Consider the following 24348-nt stretch of genomic DNA (forward strand, 5'->3'; position numbering starts at 1 on the left):
TACTTGATTACTACAAGTACATGAGTGGAGTGGATCAAAATGACCAGGTATAATGGGAGCCATAAAATTAATACATGGTATAAGACAGTGCCTATCCACCCAATATCGGACTGGCCTATAGGGCAATCAGGCAGTGCCTGATGGGCTGCTCTAACAGGTCAGTGCCTGGGCTGTTTTTGTGAATGTTTGTGAGCCTGTTTTGTGGTCTGTTATTTCTGTGACAGTGCCACAAACATTGCCTGCAGCCAGCACACATATATGCAGTCTCCTATATATAATAAAATACCTACACTGCTTGTCTTTACAAGTTCAAAGCGGCCTCGATTTGTGAATTGGGCCGCTTTTTTAGCTTTTTGATTCACCAATGGGAGCAATTTTGATTTTGAGGCTTGGGCCATTTTATCTGTCCCACTCCGATCCGATAATCCACCTGATCCAGTTAGCGACATACAATGAGTATATTGTATATCAGCAGTCCATCACAGGGAGACTGAAGTTTTTCCTTGACTGAAGTTTACCATAATTTAAGTATCACTGCTGTAGAAGCAGTACCCTCTACTTCATCTGCTGTGGAGACCGCTGCAACGCTGCATGATCTGCACTTTTCCAACTGTGGTCCGGCAACATAAAAAAGGAGCTGACCATATCATCCATGCAGAGATTGCTCTAGGTAAGGAAAGATGCAGGAGAGTCAGTAACACTGTCCCCAGTGCTTTACTTACTTCAGGAAATATATGCACATTGATCTAAATTATAACTTGCTTGCCTCCTTCATCTTCCGCAGAATGTGGTGAATGTTCTGTCCACGGTATTGCAAGTGTATCACAGTCAATGCACTCCAAAACCACCAAACCCTAACATCTTTCATCTTTTTGCAAGTGCTCTTCAGGGAACTTAGGACAGTCTGCTCCAGCATACTTTCCATAGTGTTCAAAGCTAGATACATCTTCCATGCTTAGCCTATTCTGCTCACAAGTAAGTTGGTGCACACAGGGCTCCCTAATATTGCTAAACCTGGCAAAGACGTGTACACTTACGTACACACACACCCTTTGAAGGCAGAGCCTAAATACAATATTCACTACTGGAGACAAGTGTGCACACTGTAATAGTTAGTGAACATATCCATGGCATTGCAGTTCATTTTCTGGCCCTGGTTTATTTTGTATTGCCTATGCTTATTGTAAAACAAGCTTCTTGACATTTTCCATATCATGCTGCAGCTAAGATTCATCGTGATCTTCATTACATTGAGACCCACTCATTCTTATGCCCATACTTACCTCATCAGCAGCATTGTCAGAAAAGGGTTGAAGAAGTAAAAAACAAATTTCTTCCTCTAATTCCTGTAACCTTCACAGGACTGCGTCCCAGTCTTTACCCCCAGGTCCCTCCTGTCCTCGTCTCATCCCTTACAAATTGGAGATGACCCTCTCCACGACAGGAAAAAAGAAAAGGAACATGCCCTACCCACTCCCTCCCACTGGGAGTACATAAGCGGTACCAACCCAGCATGCAGCCTGAAAACACCAAGCCAACAACTGGAAGGCTGGCCGCCAGGGAGGGGGGAGGGGCGTAACGAATGGGACCAGGACAACGGGACCAGGAGTAATGAAGATTACCAGTAAGTAATAGGACATTACCCCCAGGTCCCTCCTGTCCTCGTCCCATCCCTTACAAATTGGAGAATACCAAAGCAGAGAATCCGGCCTTCTGGAATCCCACCAACACCAGGGGCACCGGAACGAAAACCGCACCCCACAGGAGCAAAAAGGAGCCCACAAGAAGGAGAAAAACGCAGGAAGGGGTGACCAAACAACCACACCCCCAACCCAGCAGACAGAACCAAGACCCCAAAAAGCCAGCAGAGGACGGCCAGAGATAAAAACACAAGAACCACTCCCCAGGAAAGCCAGAAGGGGGCCAAACAAGATAACAACCCGCACAGGGCGGGAGTATCGAAGACCCAGGAAGGAACAAAGCAGAGGAATAACACAACACGACCAACCACAGGACCACCCCAACACACCAGGGGAAGCCACCAGCAGAGCCGCAAAGAGGGCAGAACCATGCAAGCAAACAAGCACCAACCCAGAGGAACAGCCCTGAAGAGAAGGGGCAGGGAAACCAAGCAAGGCCCCTCCACCCCCTGCCAACAACAGCAGCAACAGGGAACCCAAAGGCCAGAAACCCACCGAAGGACCAGACCACAGGACAGGACCGACCAAAGGCCAACCCCAGCGGAGACACCGAAGAGCAGCAGCACCCAAAAGGCCACCCTGCCGGGAGATTTACCCGGAGCACAAGAAGCAGCCAGGACCGAGGCAGACCCTTAAAGCAGGAGGTACTGGGACAAAAAGCCCAGCAACCTGCCCAACAGAGGCCAGGGAGAGCAAAAAAGCCCACCCAAAACAGACCTGGCAAAATCCAGTTTAAAAAAACAGTGGTCCCTACTCGTGGGCACAATGGTATACTATACTGATAATCACACACCTGATAAGTGTTATGTCTTTTGTCCAGCCGGACAAGGAATTTATTTAACAATTCTCTTAATAAAACAGAATGAGTTCATTAATAACAAGTGGGCACAGCCGTGACCCACAACATTCAGACAAAACAACGAACAGAATGGTAAAAGGAGCAAAGCATAAATATGTCTGTGTACTTGTAGTCAGTGTTACAGACAAAGATTGTTATAACCACACCATTGCATTTCACAATATTTTAAATGTCATATTGCATTAGGGGTTTTTTTGGTCGACGACGTTTCGATGCCTTAAGTTAAATGAGGGGCATCATCATCAGGACAAGATTATAGTCATTGTTGTCTTTAAATATTACACTGTCTTTTAACGCAATTCTATACATTTATACAGTACATTGGAAAAAGGAGGAGAAAAGGGGAGAGAAATTTTTTTTCATGAATTTAGGCATGTTGTATTTGAAAACTGCAACCTCAACTCTTCCATTAAAACAGAGTGTGTTCATGTGCTCGTAGTGAAGAAAAAACGGGGCATTGTGGATCTCCGTGTCCAGGAATTCGTGAGACAACCGGGAAAGGACTTAATCGTTTGGGAGGGGTGTATTTGAGTGCCAGTGAAGACAATTTAACGGCGCATTGAGGAGCAAAATATCAAGTCCTGTGAGGGCAGACTATTTGGGCGCAGTGATGGAGAAAAGTGTTCCAAATTTCGATGTGACTCTGTGACCGGAGTGAGATCGGTCGGAAATGTGGGCAGTGAAGTTCAATTAGCCATAAAACAAAGATATAGACCGAGGCTGAACCGGGATCCGTGGCGCGGTCATGTAGTGAAGGGCACAATTGTTATGAGTGCAAGTGAACATTATACGGAGCATGCGACTGGGAAGAGTAAATGAATAAACCTACGCGTATTACAACAGGCAATGCATCGGATCAGCAGATACCGCGAACAATGGAGGAATCTGGAAAAATAATTGTTCAGCATTAAGACGGTCGAGAGCGACCAGGGGAGTGAGCGGCATGGCGTGCTACTGGTAGAATAATTACCGGTACTGCCTTGTCCAGCGAGGAGAGTCGTCTGGATCGGGAGCGTAATAGCTCGATCTGGGAAGAAAATTTAGTGGAGTCAATTACCCAGCTGGGCATGGAGGGACTGGGGTGAGAGGAAACGGCGCAAGCGGGTTACTTACATGCAGAAGTCAACGGCGCTGTGGCAGATAGTGGGGTTCTGGTGGCAAGTTTATTAAAAGGACCATGTGGTCTGCAGAAAGCGAAGATGGACTGCGGAGGTGGGAGCCGGTTAGGCTGGGAACAGTGAGAAAGGACTGTGGAAGTGAAACCTCTAGTCATGGTGTGCAGACCCGGTGGCCATCTTAAGGTGGTGAATATTGTGAAAAAAGTGAACAATGTTCAAGTTAATCAGGCACACTGCAGTACATAGAATAACATTTAGAGGATTATTTCTTGTAAGCTTTGTTTACTTTAGGGAGGTCCAATCTTCGAGACGATTCAGGCCATTCCTGATGCTGTTGGTTTTAACGATCCAATGGAGTTCCTCCTTGTTGAGCAAAAGGGACATGTCTGCTCCTCGAGGAGGGGGTTTGATGATTGTTATCACAGTCCATACCAAGTCTTTGTCACTGTGACCTTTTTCTGAAAAATGTTCAACAAGCAATGCATTAGCTGTCTTGCACCTTATCCTGCTTCTGTGTTGGCCAATTTGTAGTTTCACTTTCTGGCTTGTTTGGCCTATGTAAATGAGCACACATGGACATAAAATAGCATGTACAAGATTTGTGGAGTTGCAGTTAGAAAAGTATTTACAGTCAAATTTTATATTTCCATACTCAAAAGGTTTGCCTTCAATGGTTGAGTTGCAACATACACAGTTTCCACATTTTGAATGGCCCAAGAGTGGCGGCAGACCCCATGCATCATTTATTGTAGTTTTGAGGGGTTGCTGTGGTAGGGAAGCTCTCACTAGATGGTCCTTTATATTCTTTGCTCTTTTAAAAGCAAACATGGGGCGGTCCAGAGTCAGTTGACTTGCATTGAGAACAGGCCAGTGTTTCAACACACTTTTTCTGACTGCATTGGAAACAGGGGAAAAGGTGGTCACACAGATTAGCCTATCTTGTTCTTTCTTTTGTTTGGGTTCCAAGAGGGCTATTCTTGGGCAATACCAATCCCTTTTGAGAGAGCGACGTACCAATTATCTGGGGTAGCCACGGTTTCTGAGTTTCTTACTGAGTGTTTTGGCCTGTGTAAAGTAATCTTCTTTAAAATAACAGTTACGCCTGATGCGCAAAAACTGGGAATAGGGGAGTGAGTCCCGTAAGGCTCAGAGGTGGTGGCTGCTGTATTCTAGCAGAGTATTGCGCTCTGTAGGCTTGCGGTGTAGACAAGTGGTAAGACGACCATCAGTGTGTCTTATCTTTAAGCCTAGAAACGCGATGGATTCAGTACTGGTAGACAGGGTGTATTTTAAACCTCCGCTATTGTTGTTCAGCCAATGTTGAAACAGTAAGAGATTGTCAGAGGATTCGGTCCATAACATAAATATATCATCTATATAGCGTTTCCACAAGGCGATGCCATTGTGGAAAGGATTAGATGTATGTAAGATGTTATTGGTCTCTAAGTGGTCCATATACAGGATGGCCAGGTTAGGGGCAAAAATTGCTCCCATGGAAGTACTCCTGACCTGGCCATAAAACTGCCCCTCGAAAAGAAAAGTTTTTCGTAAGGCAGATTTCAAGAAGTTGTAGGATGAACAAAGATGGAACATTGTGAGGCCGTGTCCTTGAATCAAGTACCTTTTCGATCACTCTTCCCAGTCGTATGCTCCGTATAATGTTCACTTGCACTCATAACAATTGTGCCCTTCACCACATGACTGCGCCACGGATCCCGGTTCAGCCTCCGTCTATATCTTTGTTTTATGGCTAATTGAACTTCACTGCCCACATTTCCGACCGATCTCACTCCGGTCACAGAGTCACATCGTAATTTGGAACACTTGTCTCAATCACTGCACCCAAATAGTCTGCCCTCACAGGACCTGATATTTTGATCCTCAATGCGCCGTTAATTTGTCATCACTGGCACTCAAATACACCCTTTCCAAACTATTAAGTCCTTTCCCGGTTGTCTCACGAATTCCTGGACATGGAGATCCACAATGTGCCATTTTTCTGCACTACGAGCACATGAACACACTCTGTTTTAATGGAAGAGATGAGGTTGCAGTTTTCAAATACAACATGCCTAAATTCATGAAAAAAATTCTCTCCCCTTTTCTCCTCCTTTTTCCAATATACTGTATAAATGTATAGAATTGCGTTAAAAGGCAGTGTAATATTTAAAGACAACAATGACTATAATCTTGTCCTGATGATGATGCCCCTCATTTAACTTAATATTTAACAGCAAGGGGTGGTGATGGACAGAGTTTCTGAATTAAGCAGAATACTCTCACCCAGTCAAGAGATCAGGGCTAGATCAAACACCGTTTTTTAGCTCACTGCACCATCCCAGCTCAGAACCTGGCTATATGCAAATTAGTCTGTTCCTGTCCCAGGGCATGATGGGAACAGGGCAAACTAAACTACCAAGCCAATTCTTACACTGGGAAGGAAACACGCTTCTGGGGACCGGTTTCTGGCATTTCAGCCGTCGTCGGCCCGGCTTGCTTGAATCCTGATGGTGCAATGAGCAAGGGACTCACATCTGAGTATTCCCTTCCACGCTTAGGGTGGACAAAATATTTAACAACAAGGGGTGGTGATGGACAGAGTTTCTGAATTAAGCAGAATACTCTCACCCAGTCAAGAGATCAGGGCTAGATCCAACACCGTTTTTTAGCTCACTTCACCATCCCAGCTCAGAACCTGGCTATATGCAAATTAGTCTGTTCCTGTCCCAGTGCATGATGGGAACAGGGCAAACTAAACTACCAAGCCAATTCTTACACTGGGAAGGAAACAAGCTTCCGGGGACCGGTTTCTGGCATTTCAGCCGTCGTCGGCCCGGCTTGCTTGAATCCTGTTGGTGCAATGAGCAAGGGACTCACATCTGAGTTTTCCCTTCCACGCTTAGGGTGGACAAAATATTTAACAACAAGGGGTGGTGATGGACAGAGTTTCTGAATTAAGCAGAATACTCTCACCCAGTCAAGAGATCAGGGCTAGATCCAACACCGTTTTTTAGCTCACTGCACCATCCCAGCTCAGAACCTGGCTATATGCAAATTAGTCTGTTCCTGTCCCAGTGCATGATGGGAACAGGGCAAACTAAACTACCAAGCCAATTCTTACACTGGGAAGGAAACAAGCTTCCGGGGACCGGTTTCTGGCATTTCAGCCGTCGTCGGCCCGGCTTGCTTGAATCCTGATGGTGCAATGAGCAAGGGACTCACATCTGAGTATTCCCTTCCACGCTTAGGGTGGACAAAATATTTAACAACAAGGGGTGGTGATGGACAGAGTTTCTGAATTAAGCAGAATACTCTCACCCAGTCAAGAGATCAGGGCTAGATCCAACACCGTTTTTTAGCTCACTGCACCATCCCAGCTCAGAACCTGACTATATGCAAATTAGTCTGTTCCTGTCCCAGTGCATGATGGGAACAGGGCAAACTAAACTACCAAGCCAATTCTTACACTGGGAAGGAAACAAGCTTCTGGGGACCGGTTTCTGGCATTTCAGCCGTCGTCGGCCCAGCTTGCTTGAATCCTGATGGTGCAATGAGCAAGGGACTCACATCTGAGTATTCCCTTCCACGCTTAGGGTGGACAACTTAAGGCATCGAAACGTCGTCGACCAAAAAACCCCTTATGCAATATGTTATTGTTATGTTATTTGGATTTTTTAAGCGCACAGCTGCCCCAGCTAAGGGGCGTCCCGGCGCTGTAACTGGAAAAAGTAACATAACTAATAACACAGAAAAAGTAGGGAGTGATTAATAAGACAGAGGAAAGAAATAGGTTTTGACAGCTTTCCTGAAAGCAAGAAGGTCATCCAAAGAGCGAATGTAGGCAGGAAGTACGTTCCATAGTTTAGAGGCCAAGACCGTAAACGATCGGCCACCCAATCTACATTTTTGAAATCGGGGGACAAGTGCCAGATTTTGGCCAGCAGAACGAACGCTGCGCGAAGGGGTGTACGAGGACAAAAGGTGCTGAAGGATGATAGGGGTGTTAGATTTAAGAATTTTGAACGCAAAGCAGAGGGCCTTGAACTCTATGCGCCTGATTACTGGCAGCCAGTGCAGATTGAAAATTGTGCTACGGGCTGAGCAGAAGCGTGGCAGGCCCACCAGGGCCCTAGCTGCCGCATTCTGCACCCGTTGAAGTCGCAAGACTTCCGCCTGGTTGGCGCCCAAGAACAGTGAGCTCGCGTAATCGAGCCTCGATAATACGCTAGCTTGGATCACCATCTGGCGGGTGGGGGCATCAAAAAATTTGAGGATAGGCCTCAAGCCACGCAAAATGCCGAAGCACATGGATGCCACCTTCTTAGTGTGGAACGAGAATGTTAGTTTGGAATCCAACCAGACGCCAAGATTTTTGAGTTCGGAGACAGGTTTTTGGGGAGGTCCCAGCTCTTTAGGCCACCAGCTAGCACCCCACAGATCAGGATGTTTCCCCAGCACCATCACCTCAGTTTTGAGGGCGTTGAGTTGTAAACAATTGGACGTAAGCCAACTAGCAACGGCCCTCAAACCATCCGCAAAGTTCGATGCCCGTTGGTCAGAGTCCCCGTTAAGAGCCACCGCCAACTGGGTATCATCGGCGTATGATACCATAGTGAGACCCCAACTCTTCGCAACCTCCGCCAAAGGTTGAACGTAGAGGTTGAAGAGAGTGGGGCTCAACGCAGAGCCCTGCGGGACTCCTTGAGTGATGGCGTGGGGCTTGGATCTGAACGGTGGCACTATAACCTGAAAGGATCGTTCCGAAAGGAACGATTGAAACCAATCCAACGCCCTGCCTGAAATACCAGCCTCACCAAGCCTTCGAATAAGAATGGTATGAGATACAGTGTCAAAGGCGGCACTGAGGTCCAAGATGACATTAAAAATATTGTGAAATGCAATTGTGTGGTTATAACAATCTTTGTCTGTAACATGGACTACAAGTACACAGACATATTTTTGCTTTGCTCCTTTTACCATTCTGTTCGTTGTTTTGTCTGAATGTTGCGGGTCACGGCTGTGCCCACTTGTTATTAATGTACTCATTCTGTTTGATTAAGAGAATTGTTAAATAAATTCCTTGTCCGTCTGGACAAAAGACATAACACTTATCAGGTGTGTGAATATCAGTTTAGTATACCATTGTGTCCACGAGTAGGGACCACTGTTTTTCGAAACATGATACTGCCCAAGGTCCCTATGGCATACCTTCTGGGTTCCCTTGCTTTCTTAAACACTGGCAAAAACTAGGGCACAACCAAGAAAGACAACTGAGGCTCCAGACGTAACCAGGGAAACCAAAGAGCCAGAACCGGAAAGGAGGAAACCACACCTACGAAGAGCTGGACCAACCGCCAGGAGGAGAAAGGAGGACACCACATAACCACTGAAGGTGAACCCCCAAAGGCAGAAGGGCAAAATAGGAAATACAAACAAGGAGGCCCACAGCCCAACCCCAAGAAGCCAGCCGCATAACAGGCAGGCCAGCCAGCCAGGAGGCACACCACACCACACCACCAGCTTATTTTCTAAAATCTTGTCGTTTTTTTCATTTTACATTTGCAATGTATGAACGTCTTTGGGAATCTACCAAACTGTTAAGCAGAAAATAAACTTTACAGACTGCCATTAAAGCAGTATAAAAGCACACTACTGTTTCAAGTGCTAGTTTCGAGCGGATGTATGACGTTACAACGCATGCATTTACATTGCATGCCTTTACAACGCAATTATTACAACGCAGTCCATTACAACGCATAGTGCTTTGGGGCGCTGGTTAGTGAATAGTTTAATTTACTATTCCAACTCCAGTCCCCGTGGACACTAGGGAAGGTTATTGGATAGTAAATTAACCTATTCCCTATCCTAGAGCGCCCCCCAGAGCAATGCGTTGTAATAGTTTACATTGCAATGGTTGCTTTGTAAAGGCTCTGCGATGTAAAAGTTGCATTGTAAGTGTTGTTCTCCGTTTCGAGCTGGTGGTAGGTTACATTGAGAGAAATAGATTGTGTCAAATATAGAAGTACTCTATTAAGTATTACAATAAAATGTTTTCTACTTACATGGTTATGAGAAATGGGTTCCCAACAAATGCATGTTCCGGTATTGCTTTTATGTTATTACTATGAAATCCCCTACAATAAAAAATATATAAAATACATTATAAAAGCACAAACAAAATTAGAAGATGCTAATTAATGAACAGCTGCAATTTGTCGCTTTATCGGTCTCTCACTCCCTTAAACATTCACTGAAAAAAACTAGAGATTGAATTGTCAGTAGCAAAATTACATTTTAAACTAAAAATACCCACTTAACTTCACTACATACAGTTAACTGAAGTTACTACAACTCTCGCTCTGAAGTAACTAGAAATTGCACCCTTGCCATGCACTGCTTATTCCCACACATAGTACATCACTTATAATATGTTCTATGACATCAGTGATAACATCCCTGCTGACATCTGAAATTACATGATTAGTGACCACACTGTGCATGGCGGGGTATGAGTTATAGTTACTTGAGACAACTATAACTGGCGAATTCGAGTGTTTTAACATCACTTTAACCTTAGTTGTTTTTCAGTGAATTTCTAATGTTTTTCTAAATTTAAAGTAAGAAAACAAGTTACTTACCTGTAACTTTGGTTCCCCAGTATTGGTATCTTTCATAGATTCCCATGCTTTGTATCATTCCCCGTCGTCGGACTGGGAGTCTCGGTAATAAAAAATATCATAGTAGTAGGTACAAAAGAGAAAGGAAAGGCCTAGGCCTCATTCCCTTTTGTAACATATCAGCCTCTTTTTGTAAAAGAGACCAAACTCTAGGCGTCAGCCAATCAGAAGAGCCTCACCCTTAGAACCTTCTTGAAGGAACCTCAGAGCCTCAGATTTTCGTAGCCGTAGTGTGCTAGACACCATACTTGCTGAAGGCTGAGCTTTCCCCGGGGAGGTGGGTGGGCCCATGGGAATCTATGAAAGTTACCAATACTGGGGAACCAAAGTTACAGGTAAGTAACTTGTTTTCTTGCCCCAGTATTGGAACTTTCATAGATTCCCATGCTTTGTATCAGAATAGCAAGCAGTAAACACCATAAACACATTTTGTAAAGCAGTACATCATAACATTAGCAAGAAAAGTACAAAATGTGTCACCCATGGAAGGTGGGATAGAAAGGAAAGCTCACCCATCACTTGAAGAGGTTTCTCAGGACAGCCTGGCCCACAGCCGCGTCATCCTGCTGCAATGACTCTAAGCAATAATGCTTAGTGAACGTGTGCACGCTGCTCCAGGTAGCAGCCGTGCAGATGTTCTTGACATGTACCCCCGCAAAGAGGGCCGTAGAAGAAGCCACTGATCTCGTCGAGTGAGCACGGATCTTGCCCACTAGAGGTTTCCCTGCTAACTTGTGGCAATGCAGAATGGCACTTGAAATCCATCTCGAGATCCCCTGTTTGGACAGAGGGAGACCCTTGTTTGGACCGCCGAAAGCAATGAACAATTGCGAAGATTTTCTAAAGTCTTTGGTGCGGTCTATGTAGAACTTTAGACAGCGTTGCAAATCCAGAGAGCGCAATGTCTTTTCTGCTGGAGTGACTGGGTTCGGAAAAAATGTTTTTAGGATGACAGGCTCATTTAGATGAAAGTCAGTGGGGACCTTGGGAATGAACCTTGGGTTCGTCCTTAAGATGGTAGTGTTCTTTTTGAACTGCAAAAACGGTTCTTGGATAGTTAGGGCTTGTATCTCCCCCACTCGCCTCGCTGATGTGAGGGCTAAGAGTAGAGCTAACTTCCATGATAAGAATTTTAGGTCTGAGCGGTGAATCGGCTCAAAAGGTCCCTTCATTAGTTGAGCCAGGACTAAGTTTAGATGGCATGTTGGAGGAGGAGATCGCACTGGCGGATAGACCCTGAACAGGCCTTTGAGGAATTGTTTGACAATTCTCGCAGACCACAACGAAGGACCAGAATCAGATCTTCTGAATCTCGAAATCGCCGCTAAATGAACCTTGATAGTAGATTGGGACAGATTAGACTTAGCTAGCGAGAGTAGGTAAGGTAAGAGCTGATGAGGTTGTGATGTGAAAGGATCAATCTTTTCTTTTTTGCACCAAACACAAAATCTTTTCCACTTCAATCTGTATGTTTTGTTTGTGGACGGAGCCCTTGCCTGAGAGAGGATGTCTTTGACCTCATTGGAAAGAGGGACATTCATGTATTCTCGCTGGTCAGGAGCCATGCAGTCAGGTGCAACGACCTTGGGTCTGGATGCCAAACTTGTCCTCCGGACATTGCCAGGAGATCCGGAACATCCTCTAGCTTTATCGGAGGCACTAGCGATAGCAGATGTAGTTCGGTGTACCAGAATTGTCTTGGCCATGCCGGGGCTATCAGGATGAGCTTGCATGGTTCCGTCCTCATTTTCCTGATGAGTCGAGGAAGCAGGGGAATCGGTGGAAATGCATAGAGAAACCTCCCCGTCCAGGCTATCGATAGGGCATTGCCCGATGAGCCTTGGTGATGGAACCTGCTGGCGTAGGCTGGACACTTTCTGTTGGTGGGCGTTGCAAAAAGGTCCACCTCTGGTGTGCCCCATTTTTGAAAGAGTAGATCCAGAACTTGTTGTTTCAGCTCCCACTCGTGACTGACTGAGGCGAGCCTGCTCAGCCTGTCTGCGCCCTTGTTGAGCACTCCTGGTAAGTGCTCCGCCTTCAGAGAAATTCTGTGAAGAATTGTCCATTCCAGAATCTGTTGAGCCTCTCGCGACAAGGGGAGTGACCTCGTCCCTCCTTCCTTGCTCACATAATGCATAGCCGTGGTGTTGTCCGTCCTGACTAGCACCTGTGAACCCCGGAGACGCGGAAGAAAAGCTTGAAGGGCTAGCCTGATCGCTCTCAGCTCCAACAGGTTGATGTGTAGCTTTTGGTCGCTTGGAGACCAATGGCCGCTGACCTGCAGGTCCTGCATCACGGCTCCCCATCCCTCCAATGACGCATCCGTCGTCAGTATGTGAGGCGATGGAACGCTTGCGAAGGATAGACCTCGGCATAAGTTTCGTTGATTCGACCACCAACGCACTGCCTCCTTCATTTCTCGAGTGACCACTACTTTGTCGAACGATCCGTGCACTTGTTGCCACTGGAGGTCCAGTTGCTCCTGCAGGGGGCGCATCCGGAGCCTGCAGTGCCGGATCAGGGGGATACAGGATGACATCACCCCCAACAGCGACTTGTAGCTGCGTACAGAAAGACACTTTTTTCTTTGAAGGTTTCCTGCTAATCTTTGCAGTTTCTGTATCCTTTCTTGAGTCGGAAATGCCTTTGAGAGCTGCAAATCCAACATTGCTCCCAGGAACCGCGCTGTCCGTGACAACAGCAGCGTGGATTTCTCCCTGTTCAAGGTGAGACCCAGATTGTGGAACAGAGTGGTGCAAGCCTGCACCGCGTCCTGCGCTAATGCTCTGGTCGGGGCCTTCAGTAACCAATCGTCCAGGTAAGGGAAGACCTGGAAGTGTTTTTTTCTCAGAAATGCTGCTACAGGTGCCAGCACCTTCGTAAAAATCCTTGGAGCAGAACGAAGGCCGAACGGCAAGACTCTGAACTGAAAATGGCTCTTGGCTACTGTGAAGCGTAGGAACCTTCTGTGCGCTGGGTGAATCGGGACATGGAAGTACGCATCCTCCAGATCGAGTGTGGCCATATAATCCCCCGGGTTGACCATCTTTAAAACATCCTGTAGGGATACCATCCTGAAGGATAAGGAGATGAGATAGGCATTTAGCTCCCTGAGGTCCAGGATGGGACGCCATTTCTCCTGCGTTTTTCTCACCAGGAAGAACCTGGAATAGAAACCCTGGCCCCGTTGATTGGAGGGGACCGGTTCTATCGCTCCTTTGCGGAGCATCTGTTGTATCTCTAGCCGTAGGAGATGCAGATGTTTTGACGGGATGGCTGATGGGGGTCTGGGTGGAGGGACTTCCGTAAACTCCAAAGTATGTCCTCGTTTGATGATGTTGAGCACCCAACGGTCCGATGTAATTTGGGACCAGTTCAGAAGGAATTTTGACACCCTGCCTCCAACTGATGATCTCTTGGAGGAGGGAGCAGTAGGCAGAGCCAGGAGGCCGCTATTGGCGTTTGGACGAGTCTCGTCCACGGGCAGCTTGCTTGCCTTTGTTGTAAGGCCGTGAATTACCAGAGGACTGGCTCTGTCTCTGTTGGTAGGACTGGCGGCTTGGCTGGTATCCAGAGCTGTTCGAAGAATAGCGCTGTTGTTGGTATGCGCCCCTGTAAGTGCCACCTCTGCCTCTTGTGCCCCTAAAAGGAGTTTTGCGGTACAGGAGCGTTCCCAGCGATCTAGCTGTCTCCGTGTCCTTTTTGATCTCCTGAAGTGTGTCGTCGATTAATTTGCCGAAGAGTGCCTCGCCGTCAAAAGGTAGATCAAGGACCTTATTTTGGATTTCTGGCCTAAACCAAGTCGCTTTTAGCCACCCCTGGCGTCTTAACACTGCCGCTCCTGCCAAAGCCCTAAAGGACGTTGTGGCAATGTCCATGGCACAGTCTATGATCTCCATGGAGACCGCTTCACCTTCTTGCAAGGTCTTCTTGGCTTCCAGCCCTGATTCTGGAGGAAGTTGATCCAAATAGGGAGCTATATCGCACCACAACTGGCGATCATATCGTCCCAATACTGCCAAAGCATTGGCCGCGCGAACCAGAAGGCTAGCAATGGATGAAAATCTCTTGCCTGTGCTATCCAACCGCCGTCCATCCTTGTCAGGAGGGGCCGTCAAGGGAGCAGAAGGGTTCCGTGACTTCCTTTGTGCTGCCTGTGAGATTGCAGAGTCCGGCCTGGGATGACCTGTCAGGGCAGCCGGTCCATCCTCCGGCGCTTTATACTTTTTGTCAAGGCGCGGTAGCACAGGGACCACCGTCGCTGGGTTTTTCATGGTCTTCAAACCCTCCTCCCATAGATGTTCCACAATCGGAATGGACCTCGTAGACTTGCGGTGTGTGTCTTTAAAATCGTACAAGAAACAGTCTGTGGTTTGCGCAGGCAATACCAACTTAAATCGGCCGGCTGCACGTTCCATCAGTTGGTGAAAACTGCCGATGTCAGCAGGAGGAGAATCACCTAGGTCCTGGTGTGGCGAAGCTTGATCCGGGTGGATGTAATCATTGTATTCATCCCTTTCCTGATCCGAGTCTTGATTATTACCGGATGACACATCCGTTTCATTATCATGATCCCCATCCGGATCATCTGCTGGTTCAGACGTAGCCTGGGGCACTGGCCGCTGTGGTTGAGGAGGAGTCTGTACTGGGTGTACAGGTGGGACAACTGAAGAGTGGTCCTTAACTGGTGTTGACGGAGTAGACCTTCTAGGCGCTGGGCGCTCGGCTTTGGATTTATAGTCTTGCAACATTTTGTGCAGGTCATGTAGGAAGGACATCGGGACTGAAACCATGTCTTGTGATTCATATTCTCTTGGGTGGTCTGTTTGTGGGTAGTAACTTCCACCTTGTTCATATGCCTCCTCTGAGCCCGTCTCTTGACTTTTAATGAGAAGCTGAGATGGGCTATTCGCATAATCAAAGCCATCCTGACCGTCTCCCTCAGAGTCCACCTGGTCTAGCAACATCGTGGGAGGTAATGAGGTCACCCTCCTTGGGGATGTCATTTCAGGCGTGATCCTCGTGAGAGAAATCGTCACCCTTCTCTCTGCAGCCAGTATTGTTGGTTGGTCCGTCGACGCCGGTGAAATCCTTGTCGACGAGATAGGATTAGTAGATGTCGTCGTTGGCGGCACCGACGACGAGCCCGCCGTCGATGTAGAAATTGTTGTCGTCGTTGAAGCACTCGTCGACGACATGACCGTCGTCGACACTGTCGTCGACGTCATCGTCGTCGTCGTCGTCGTCGGTACTGCCGTCGTCGACACCGCCGTCGACGACGATGGTTTCTTCGTCGACGATGTCTTCATCTTCGTCGACGATGTCGTCGGCATACTGCCCGTCGACGCCGTAGTCGTCGAGCTCTTCTTCGACGACGACGGAGCTTTCGTCGTCGGCGCTCCCGTCGACGAGCCCGTCGACGGGACCAATTGGATCTTGGGCGTCATTTCCGTCGTCGACGGAGCCACCGTCGACGAAGTCTTCGTCGTAGAGGACTTGGAACTCCTCTCTGAAGAGTGTGACGAGGGTCTCTTGAAGGCTGGGTCTGTCTTCTCACCCTTAGGAGGCGAAACCAGTTCTGCCTTGCCCGACCCACTGTGGTGGGGGGAACCTCCTGAACCCCGGCCATCAGACTCCCTCGGGGTCTTCTTTGAAGCCTTAGAGGGGCGCCCAGTAGAGGAAGATGGGGAACCTCTACCCCTTTTCACTGACCTTCTAGAAGAAGCGCAGGACACCGATTCCTCCTCATCACTGGAAACTCCATGTTTCCTTTCCTTCTGCCTCTGCAACCATGTAAGAAGCCTTCCAGCATGATCTCTCAAGGTTTTGGTGGAGAGAGTGCGGCAAATCCTACAGTCCTCTGCCTTGTGATCTGGATACAGGCAGTAGATGCAATCCTTGTGTTTGTCTTCCACAAACAGCCTTTTCTTCCCACAGGTGGAACAGGGCTTGAAAAGGGCTTTTTTCTTCTCAACCTCAGACATTTTGATGAAGAAAGAGTTTCCTGAAGAAATCTGAAGGAAATTCTGAAGAAATATCTGTAGAAAGGAGCTTAAAAGAGTAGAAATAGAGCAGAGCTCAATGGAGACTCCCTAGCACAACGTGCGGTAGAAAATCTGAGGCTCTGAGGTTCCTTCAGGAAGGTTCTAAGGGTGAGGCTCTTCTGATTGGCTGACGCCTAGAGTTTGGTCTCTTTTACAAAAAGAGGCTGATATGTTACAAAAGGGAATGAGACCTAGGCCTTTCCTTTCTCTTTTGTACCTACTACTATGATACTTTTTATTACCGAGACTCCCAGTCAGACGACGGGGAATGATACAAAGCATGGGAATCTATGAAAGTTCCAATACTGGGGCAAAAAATAATTACAATTCCTAACTATAACGCCATGTTAGTCTTTGTTTTTTTCAGTGAATTTCCCTGGTTTTTCAACATAAAGTAAGATGCCCATTGCTGTGTGTGGCGTGGGGATAGGGGCAGGACCTGGTCTGCAAGGAAGCCCTGCACCCACCCTTCCACTGGTGTGCAACCTCCCATTGCACATGGCCTTTGGCTGCGTTCAGCATCAGGTTGTGTGTCCTTCTTCCCCCTGCAGTGCACATTCTTTGGTTGTGCTTGGTAAGGGGCAAAGAGCCACTGGGGAAGCCCATAGGCCCCCAGCAGCTCCCTCTGCCAGCACTATACTGGATGCCTGTGGTATTCGACTCTATTAATTTGTTCTCTTCTGGGTGTATGCAGTGTTTTCTCTAATCCCGGGAGCAAAGTTGTGTTTCCTGCCCTGGTGAGTGCAAGCAGGGAATAGATTTCTATAACCTGCCCACACTCTCTCAGGCAGGGAACCACAATGTTCTGGGGGATAGAGTTCCCAGTACACTGTGATTGAGCTCTGAGAGTGGGGTCCCTTGAGCAGAGCTTCAGAAAGGGGGTCCCATCCATGCCCCACTCTCCCCAAAAATACGCTGCTCCCCTCCAAAAAAATAACCTGTCGGTCCCGGGGTTTCTACAAGGTTCAGGTAGGGGGGCCACACCCTCCTATTCCATTATATAAACAGTGGAGGCAGCTCCATATGGCCTAATAAGCATCCCCCCGTCCTGCTGCAGGTGCAGCCAAAGTGAAAAATAAAATGGTAATAAACTGAGTTTATTACCATTTTAGTTTTTCCTCTGAGCGCTGAGCCTAAAGGCATTGCCGGTGTCTTTCAGTGCCAGTTGCCCCCCCCCCACCACTTACTATTGTCGCCAGACGCCACTGTATATAAATACCTGCCAAAGGGGATGGGGTCCCAGAAAGGCTCAGTGATGGGGTTTACACACCCATTCTCCCCATAAAAAAACAGAGTATCACACCGCTGGATCACTCTGAGGAGTTTGTTAAAAAAAAGTTGTCTTTTTTTTCTTTTCTTAATCACTGCTTCAGATCCGCGAAACCAGTTTTTAAAAAATTCTAATGTTGGACCCCCCCACGAGGCCTGTTTTTTTAAAAACGTTTTCCTAGGACAGAAGTCTGACTACCGGAGTCCTACAATAGGTACCACCACATCTTTGTTGACGTGGTGGAGATCAATCAGATCTTATCTCTGGTATGCTGGGACTGCGGTTCCTTTACAGTGTGATGTATCAATAGGTTGTGACTTAATTTCTCAAAAACCTCTGAACGGATTTACAACAAATCACAAAAAGCATGTTTTCTGGACCAGATTGAAGTTTTCAACCAAATTTGGTGTAATTTCATTTCGGCTCTAGATGTGTTTAATGTTCCTATGGAAAAATGAATAGGTAAAACAATTTTTGGGAACCCTCCTTTTTCTCTGCACCTGCTTGACAGATCACCTAGAAACTTTACAGGAAGGAGCAGCCGTGGATGAGACTTTTTTTGAAAGTTTTGTGAAGATTCATCAAACAGCACTAAAACTATTAGCAAACAAAAAATATTGATATGTGGTACTAACTGTAACTACCCAGAGTCAAAAGCCTCTGGTACATATATATATATATATATATATATATATATATATATATATATATATATTACCTACTGGCGGTCGCCAGTAGGTATATATAGTTAGGATTTTTTCTCTATGGGACTTTTGAAAATTCTATGTCTAATAACTTTGGCGTTTGTGGACGGAATCGGCTGAAATTTTCAGGAAAATGGCACACTTTGTTTCTGAGCAGCCCCTGAAAATTTGGGGGGTTTCGTCAAGGGGGGGCCAAGAAAAAAGGGGGGTCCCAAAACACATTTTTAACATTGAGTTTTCCATAGGGCGTTTGGCCTCACTTTTAGCTCGAACGGCTGAATGGATTTGCACAAAACTTGGCAAAATTGTAGGGACTGTTAGCCCGATGTGCCTTTGCTGGGTCTCAATATATGTGCTCCAGTGGATTTTGAGAAATTAACGTTTAAAAAAACAGATATATCAGTGACAGCGTCCCGGGTAGCGCACCGGTTCGCGTACTTTTCGCGTAACGGAGCTTTGCGAAGCGAAGCTGATTGGCTCTCCGGTGTCTGTCAACATTCTAAACAGTCCGGAGCGGCCGCCATCTTGTCTCTCGGTAGGATCGAGAGACAAGAGGAGGCAAAAACGAAGGGGCAAATGACCATAAGGGGGCATAGTAGATCCTCCCTGACCCTCTAGGTTTGATGTGGAGGCTTTAAAAGGGCCCCGCGGGGCAAAAATATAAATAAAAAAAATAGTTTTTTTTCGTGGGGTGCGCCCGGTATGCGCACCGGAAAGCGGTCCGGGGAGCGTACTATAAGGAAACAAGAATGATTGACTTCTAGAATTCTAGCAATTTTTCATAAAGGGAAGGTAGTTCTTAAAAGAACTTTTTTTTTATATTTTTGCTGTTTTTTATTTTTTTAATTATTTTTCTGAACATTTTTATACTTTTTTTGTATTTTTTGAATGGTTTTGTATTTTTTTGGGTTTTTTTCAGGGGGAAGAACGAAAAACAGGCATTAGAAACGGCTCAACAGGAGCAACAAAAAAAAAATCACTTTCTGGGGCGTTTTGAGCACTTGTGATTTTCAAATGCTCTGTTCATTAATGGAAAGCTCATTTCGCCGTAACAAAGCAAACCCCCACAATAAATGCACACCTGCTTGATATGTTGAAAATTAGTTTGAATAGCGGGGACCATCTCCCTCGCCTCTGGTCCTGATAGACTTTCATGGGATGAGGTGGTGGCCACAAGAGTTGGTGGATTTTCACTTAGGTTACGCACCTCCGCCATAATATAATTTATAGGATGCCACCTTTGCATGTGGCGATGCATTGTATAGTTTCCAAAGCTATACTTTTTATCCGTGCCTCGAGACAGAGGTTCTTTACATATCAGGCATGAAACATAACGTGCATTCACCTTTTTTTCGGCCTGCAGGAAATGAAAGAAACTGCCAAATAAAATTGGCCTTGCGGTGTGATTTCCGGGGCTCTTCAGGGAAAAATTTTATTTGATGTACATCTTGTTCTTCTTCTTCCTCCTCTTCTTCAGGGTTGGGAATAAACTGGGGAGGTGGTCCATCCTTCCTAGGAGGTTGTGGTGGTGGTGGGGGTCCACCAGCTGCAGCTACAATTGAAGCCATCTTCCAATAATGAAAATAGTTCTTCCTCTCGCAAAGTTGAAAGTCAGAGTGAGAAAAATAGGAGGGGGCTTTCATCATTTTGGGAAAAAAAATGTTCTAAACCAATGAAAAGTGTAATTTTTAGGTCACATGACCTAGCTTTACATCATTCAGAAAAAAAAAATGAAATCAACCAATAAAAAGTGTTATTTTCAAGTCACATGACCTGTTATGCTTACGTTACGCGTCCCGTAACGCGACCCGGAACGCTTCCGAGTAGCTGTGCTTCGCGCCTTGGTTCGCGTTCCAGAACGCTTCCGGGTGCGCTAACGCGGTGCGTCAAAAGACGTATTACGCAGTAACGCAATACGTCGCGCTTTCGCGACGCATCACGATATCGTTTTCTAACGCGGTGGTTGCGCTAACGGAACGTTTACCGGTTCGCGGAGCGGGTCGCGGAACCTTATTAAGCTAACAAATAAATATAAAAATAATATTACAAAAATATAAAATATATTTTTGAATTAGAATAAGAATACATTTTACAGCTTTTGATATTTGCTATTAAAAAAACATTGAAATTCACTGAAAAAACCATAGGTTATAGACCATATATAGTTAGGGATTAGCATTTACAAAACCTTGAAAATTCACTGAAAAAACCATAGGTTATAGACCATATATAGTTAGGGATTAGCATTTACAAAACCTTGAAAATTCACTGAAAAAAACATAGGTTATAGACCATATATAGTTAGGGATTAGCATTTACAAAACCTTAATTTACTCGCACAAAACCATTGAAATTCGCATATATAGTTAGTTGCACTAACTATATATCGCGCACCCGCAATCCACTGCTGATGATGTCACATATTACATCATTCATGACATGGTCAGTGACATCACTGATGACATCACTGATGACATCTCAAATGACATCATTGATGACAACTCAAATGACATCACTGATGACATCAATCATGTGATAATACGATCAACCTCTTCAGACTCTAATATAACCTTAGATACACTCAGAGTAAACAGACACTCACAGATTGTCACTCATCCATGGAGTTACTCATACACCTAGTCAGTCATGCAAAGAATCAATCACACCTCTATTTCCTCAACTATACAGTTATACACACCTTACTTATTCAAACATATTCTAACACATATTTACTTTCTTATACAATCCCTGATACATGTTCACAATGATCCATACAGCCACTCACACATTCACTGGCTCTTATGCACAGTTATTTATATATTCAACTCTCACATGTACTGTGTTTTACAAATCCATTCACTCACCAATACACTCATGCAGACAGTCAACCGCCCATACAGCTGTTTCCACATGCACTTTTGAACCCATACATATAGTGAATCAACTACTCACACATCTATGCACAGAGTCACACACCTCCCAGCCACCCACACACACACTCAGTCTCCCATACAAATACTTGGGCAACCAATCAATAACCCATATAGTTACTCATATAGCTACTGATCAACACATGCAGCAGTTTACAGAACAACAGACATAATGATGCACAAATTAAGACAGTTTAGTCACTAACCCATGCACTCAGTAAGACACATTAAATCACTCACTCATACAGTCAGTCATGCACCTACTAAATCCTTCATCCAGACACTTATACATCCACTCATTCTTCAATATGTAAGACATATTTTAACTTTACAGAAACATACAGTCACTGGATGTTGTCATCAGTGATGTCATCAGTGATGTCACTGACCATGTCATGAATGATGTAATATGTGACATCATCAGCAGTGGATTGCGGGTGCGCGATATATGGTTAGTGCAACTAACTATATATGTGAATTTCAATGGTTTTGTGCGAGTAAATTAAGGTTTTGTAAATGCTAATCCCTAACTTTATATGGTCTATAACCTATGGTTTTTTCAGTGAATATATATATATATATATATATATATATATATATATATACACATGTATATATATATATATACACGCTGGAAAAAACAAAAGTTAAACTGACAGTTATAGATATAGATAGATATTTACAAAAAATGTTAAACATTCAGTGAAAAAACAAAGGTTAAACGGTGGTTAGAGTCAGGAGAAATTTAAACAAAGAAAACTACTGAAATTGACCTTTTATAGTATCTCAAGTAATAAACTGCGGTAAAGTAACTATAACTTATGTTCCCGCCATGCACATTGCTGTTATTAATGATGTCAGTGATGTTATCAATGATTTCATAGAACATGTCATAAGTGATGTAATATGTGAGATGATTAGCAGTACCTGGAAAGGGCACTTGTAGGATGACCCCAAAACTCTTCAGGAAGTGGCTGAGGTGGGTGAGAATTATAAGACTTATAAGCAAACTAAAAAATGCTTTTCCTATGGAAACATGGTCGTAACTACAACTACCCACTGGCGACCAACACCAGGTGATATATATTTATATAATTATATATATTAATAGTAAGCCCACTTAAAGCAGTGGAAAATGGTGCGTTCTCCAGATGCTTGGTCAATATTACCTGTGTTGGCTACCTCACTTATTTTAGAAAATGGAGAAAATGGCAAGTCAATATTTTAGAGGGACAAGTTAGTTGCCTGTAATCCTAGAACTCCATCATTAACATTCTATCTGAACCCATTAATAGCAGCATACCTTTGCGAACACTATGACAAGTCCTATTTAGGCTTTTTCTATTTTCACTATGGGCCTGCTTGGACATACTTTTATCTCTTTTAGTAGAAGGTGTGAAGTATTAGAAGCATGCAGAAATGTTAGTATCATATCTACTTAGCTTACAGTATAAGCAAACATGTTATATTGTTTTTAGTCATAGGAGCACATAATCTAGATGTGCATCCAGATGAAATCTTGCGTCTGCAAGCATGGTTTTATTTTATAAATCTAAGATAAATTTAGCACTCCGATGATATGAAAATCCAGGAATCTGACCATAATCCAGAGTGGTTTCCTGCTAGGACTATGGTACCAGAGGTCTAACTGGTTTGCAGCAACAAGCAGCCTTGGTGGGAGGCAGCTCCAGGAGCGGTGCACAGAAATGGCTTTCACCCAGGCAAAAGCTCTGATATAGAATAGCTAAGAAGCTATTTTATATTATGAGAAGGTATGCTGTGCAATCGATTTTAAGAAACTCGATTTATAGGCCTGCTACTTATTGCTTCTGCTAAAACTTAACTCAGTACTTAGAAGTAGATGCTAGGTATTAAGATGCTAGGAACTTTCTAACCATTTTAGAAATGTTCATAGTGTTTTCACTGGCTAGGTTATGCATTCTTATGTTTATTTTTACATTCTGTGTAGTTACTGTTCACATTTTATGCACTAAATTTGGGATTTAGAAATAATCAATATTATGCTCTGTTTTAAGCGCTACTTTGAGTGTGCTACTCAATTATGGAAGACAGTCTGGAGTTCCACTGAGTCCCTGACTCATCTAGTGGAACTGATCGTGACCAGAAAACACTTCTTGCACAGGAAAGCCCCGCCCCAGTCTCCTCTACCATTAAGGATGACAAGTCTAAGCTCTTGCATACCAAACTTCATAAGATATGATGAAGGACCAATTAAAGTAGCTTAAAGAAAGGAGGATTACAGTAGGGATTGTTTAAAGAGACAAGCCAGAACATGAAGCACTAAGATGTGATAACGTTTTTAGAATGATCCAAAAGACAGTGAAAATGTTGCCCCTTATACGCTTGGTTTCTTTATATAAATTAATTAAACATTGAAAATATATTGGGGAAAGCATTCTTCAGGTTCTGAATTGCTCAGTGATGTTCTCCTGTTTATAGATATCACCGGGGATCCCATGATGGGGAAATAGTGTTTTGATTCACAATAGCTTTAATTAATGCAATCATATTTACCTGAAAGGATATCTTGGTAATCATGGTTATAAATAGTTTATATTTTAATGAGTATTTCAAAATGTGTTGCCCAGTGTGAAGCAAGGATGCTTTTTGGATATTTTATTAGCCACAGAAAAATATCCAAACAGCATGAGCTCCTTGCTGGTGTGCAACAATACATGTCTTCACCATAAGAGGAATCATGTGTGCGGTTTGGATTTTTGCTTTCCTAAGAAAAAAATCCAAACAACGCTTGGTTCCTCACCGAGGGACAGAAACACTTACGAGCTTGGGGTCATCTGGCACTTAGCCTGTTCCTTTCCTGTGCAATAGGCCCACCCACTCAAGTGGGATACTGTTATTATAAGGAGGAGTGTGGGTACATTGAATAGTAGCCCTCTTGTCATTTTCATGAAGTTATGGAGTTTACTGGGACAGAAAAGGGAATACATTGTGATTTATTTTAGCCATAGTTTGACGTTTGCAGGGGATTCTGGGTAATACAACTTGTTGGGCTCACACAACGCAC

At 44.9% G+C, this 24348-nt stretch overlaps 1 protein-coding gene across 2 annotated transcripts in view; it reads right to left on the reverse strand.

Annotated features, from left to right (window-relative positions):
• LGR5 (leucine rich repeat containing G protein-coupled receptor 5) overlaps window positions 1-24348 on the reverse strand; it is a 743377-nt gene that overhangs the window by 308677 nt on the left and 410352 nt on the right. For both annotated transcript variants that reach the window (XM_086921836.1, XM_086921845.1), the window contains one exon: window positions 9740-9811. In XM_086921836.1, coding sequence (XP_086777962.1) covers window positions 9740-9811 — 72 coding nt within the window. The remainder of the gene's footprint in view (window positions 1-9739; window positions 9812-24348) is intronic.

Source organism: Lissotriton vulgaris, chromosome 1_1 (assembly GCF_964263255.1).
Source record: "Lissotriton vulgaris chromosome 1_1, aLisVul1.2, whole genome shotgun sequence".
Classification (NCBI taxonomy): Eukaryota; Metazoa; Chordata; class Amphibia; order Caudata; family Salamandridae; genus Lissotriton; species Lissotriton vulgaris.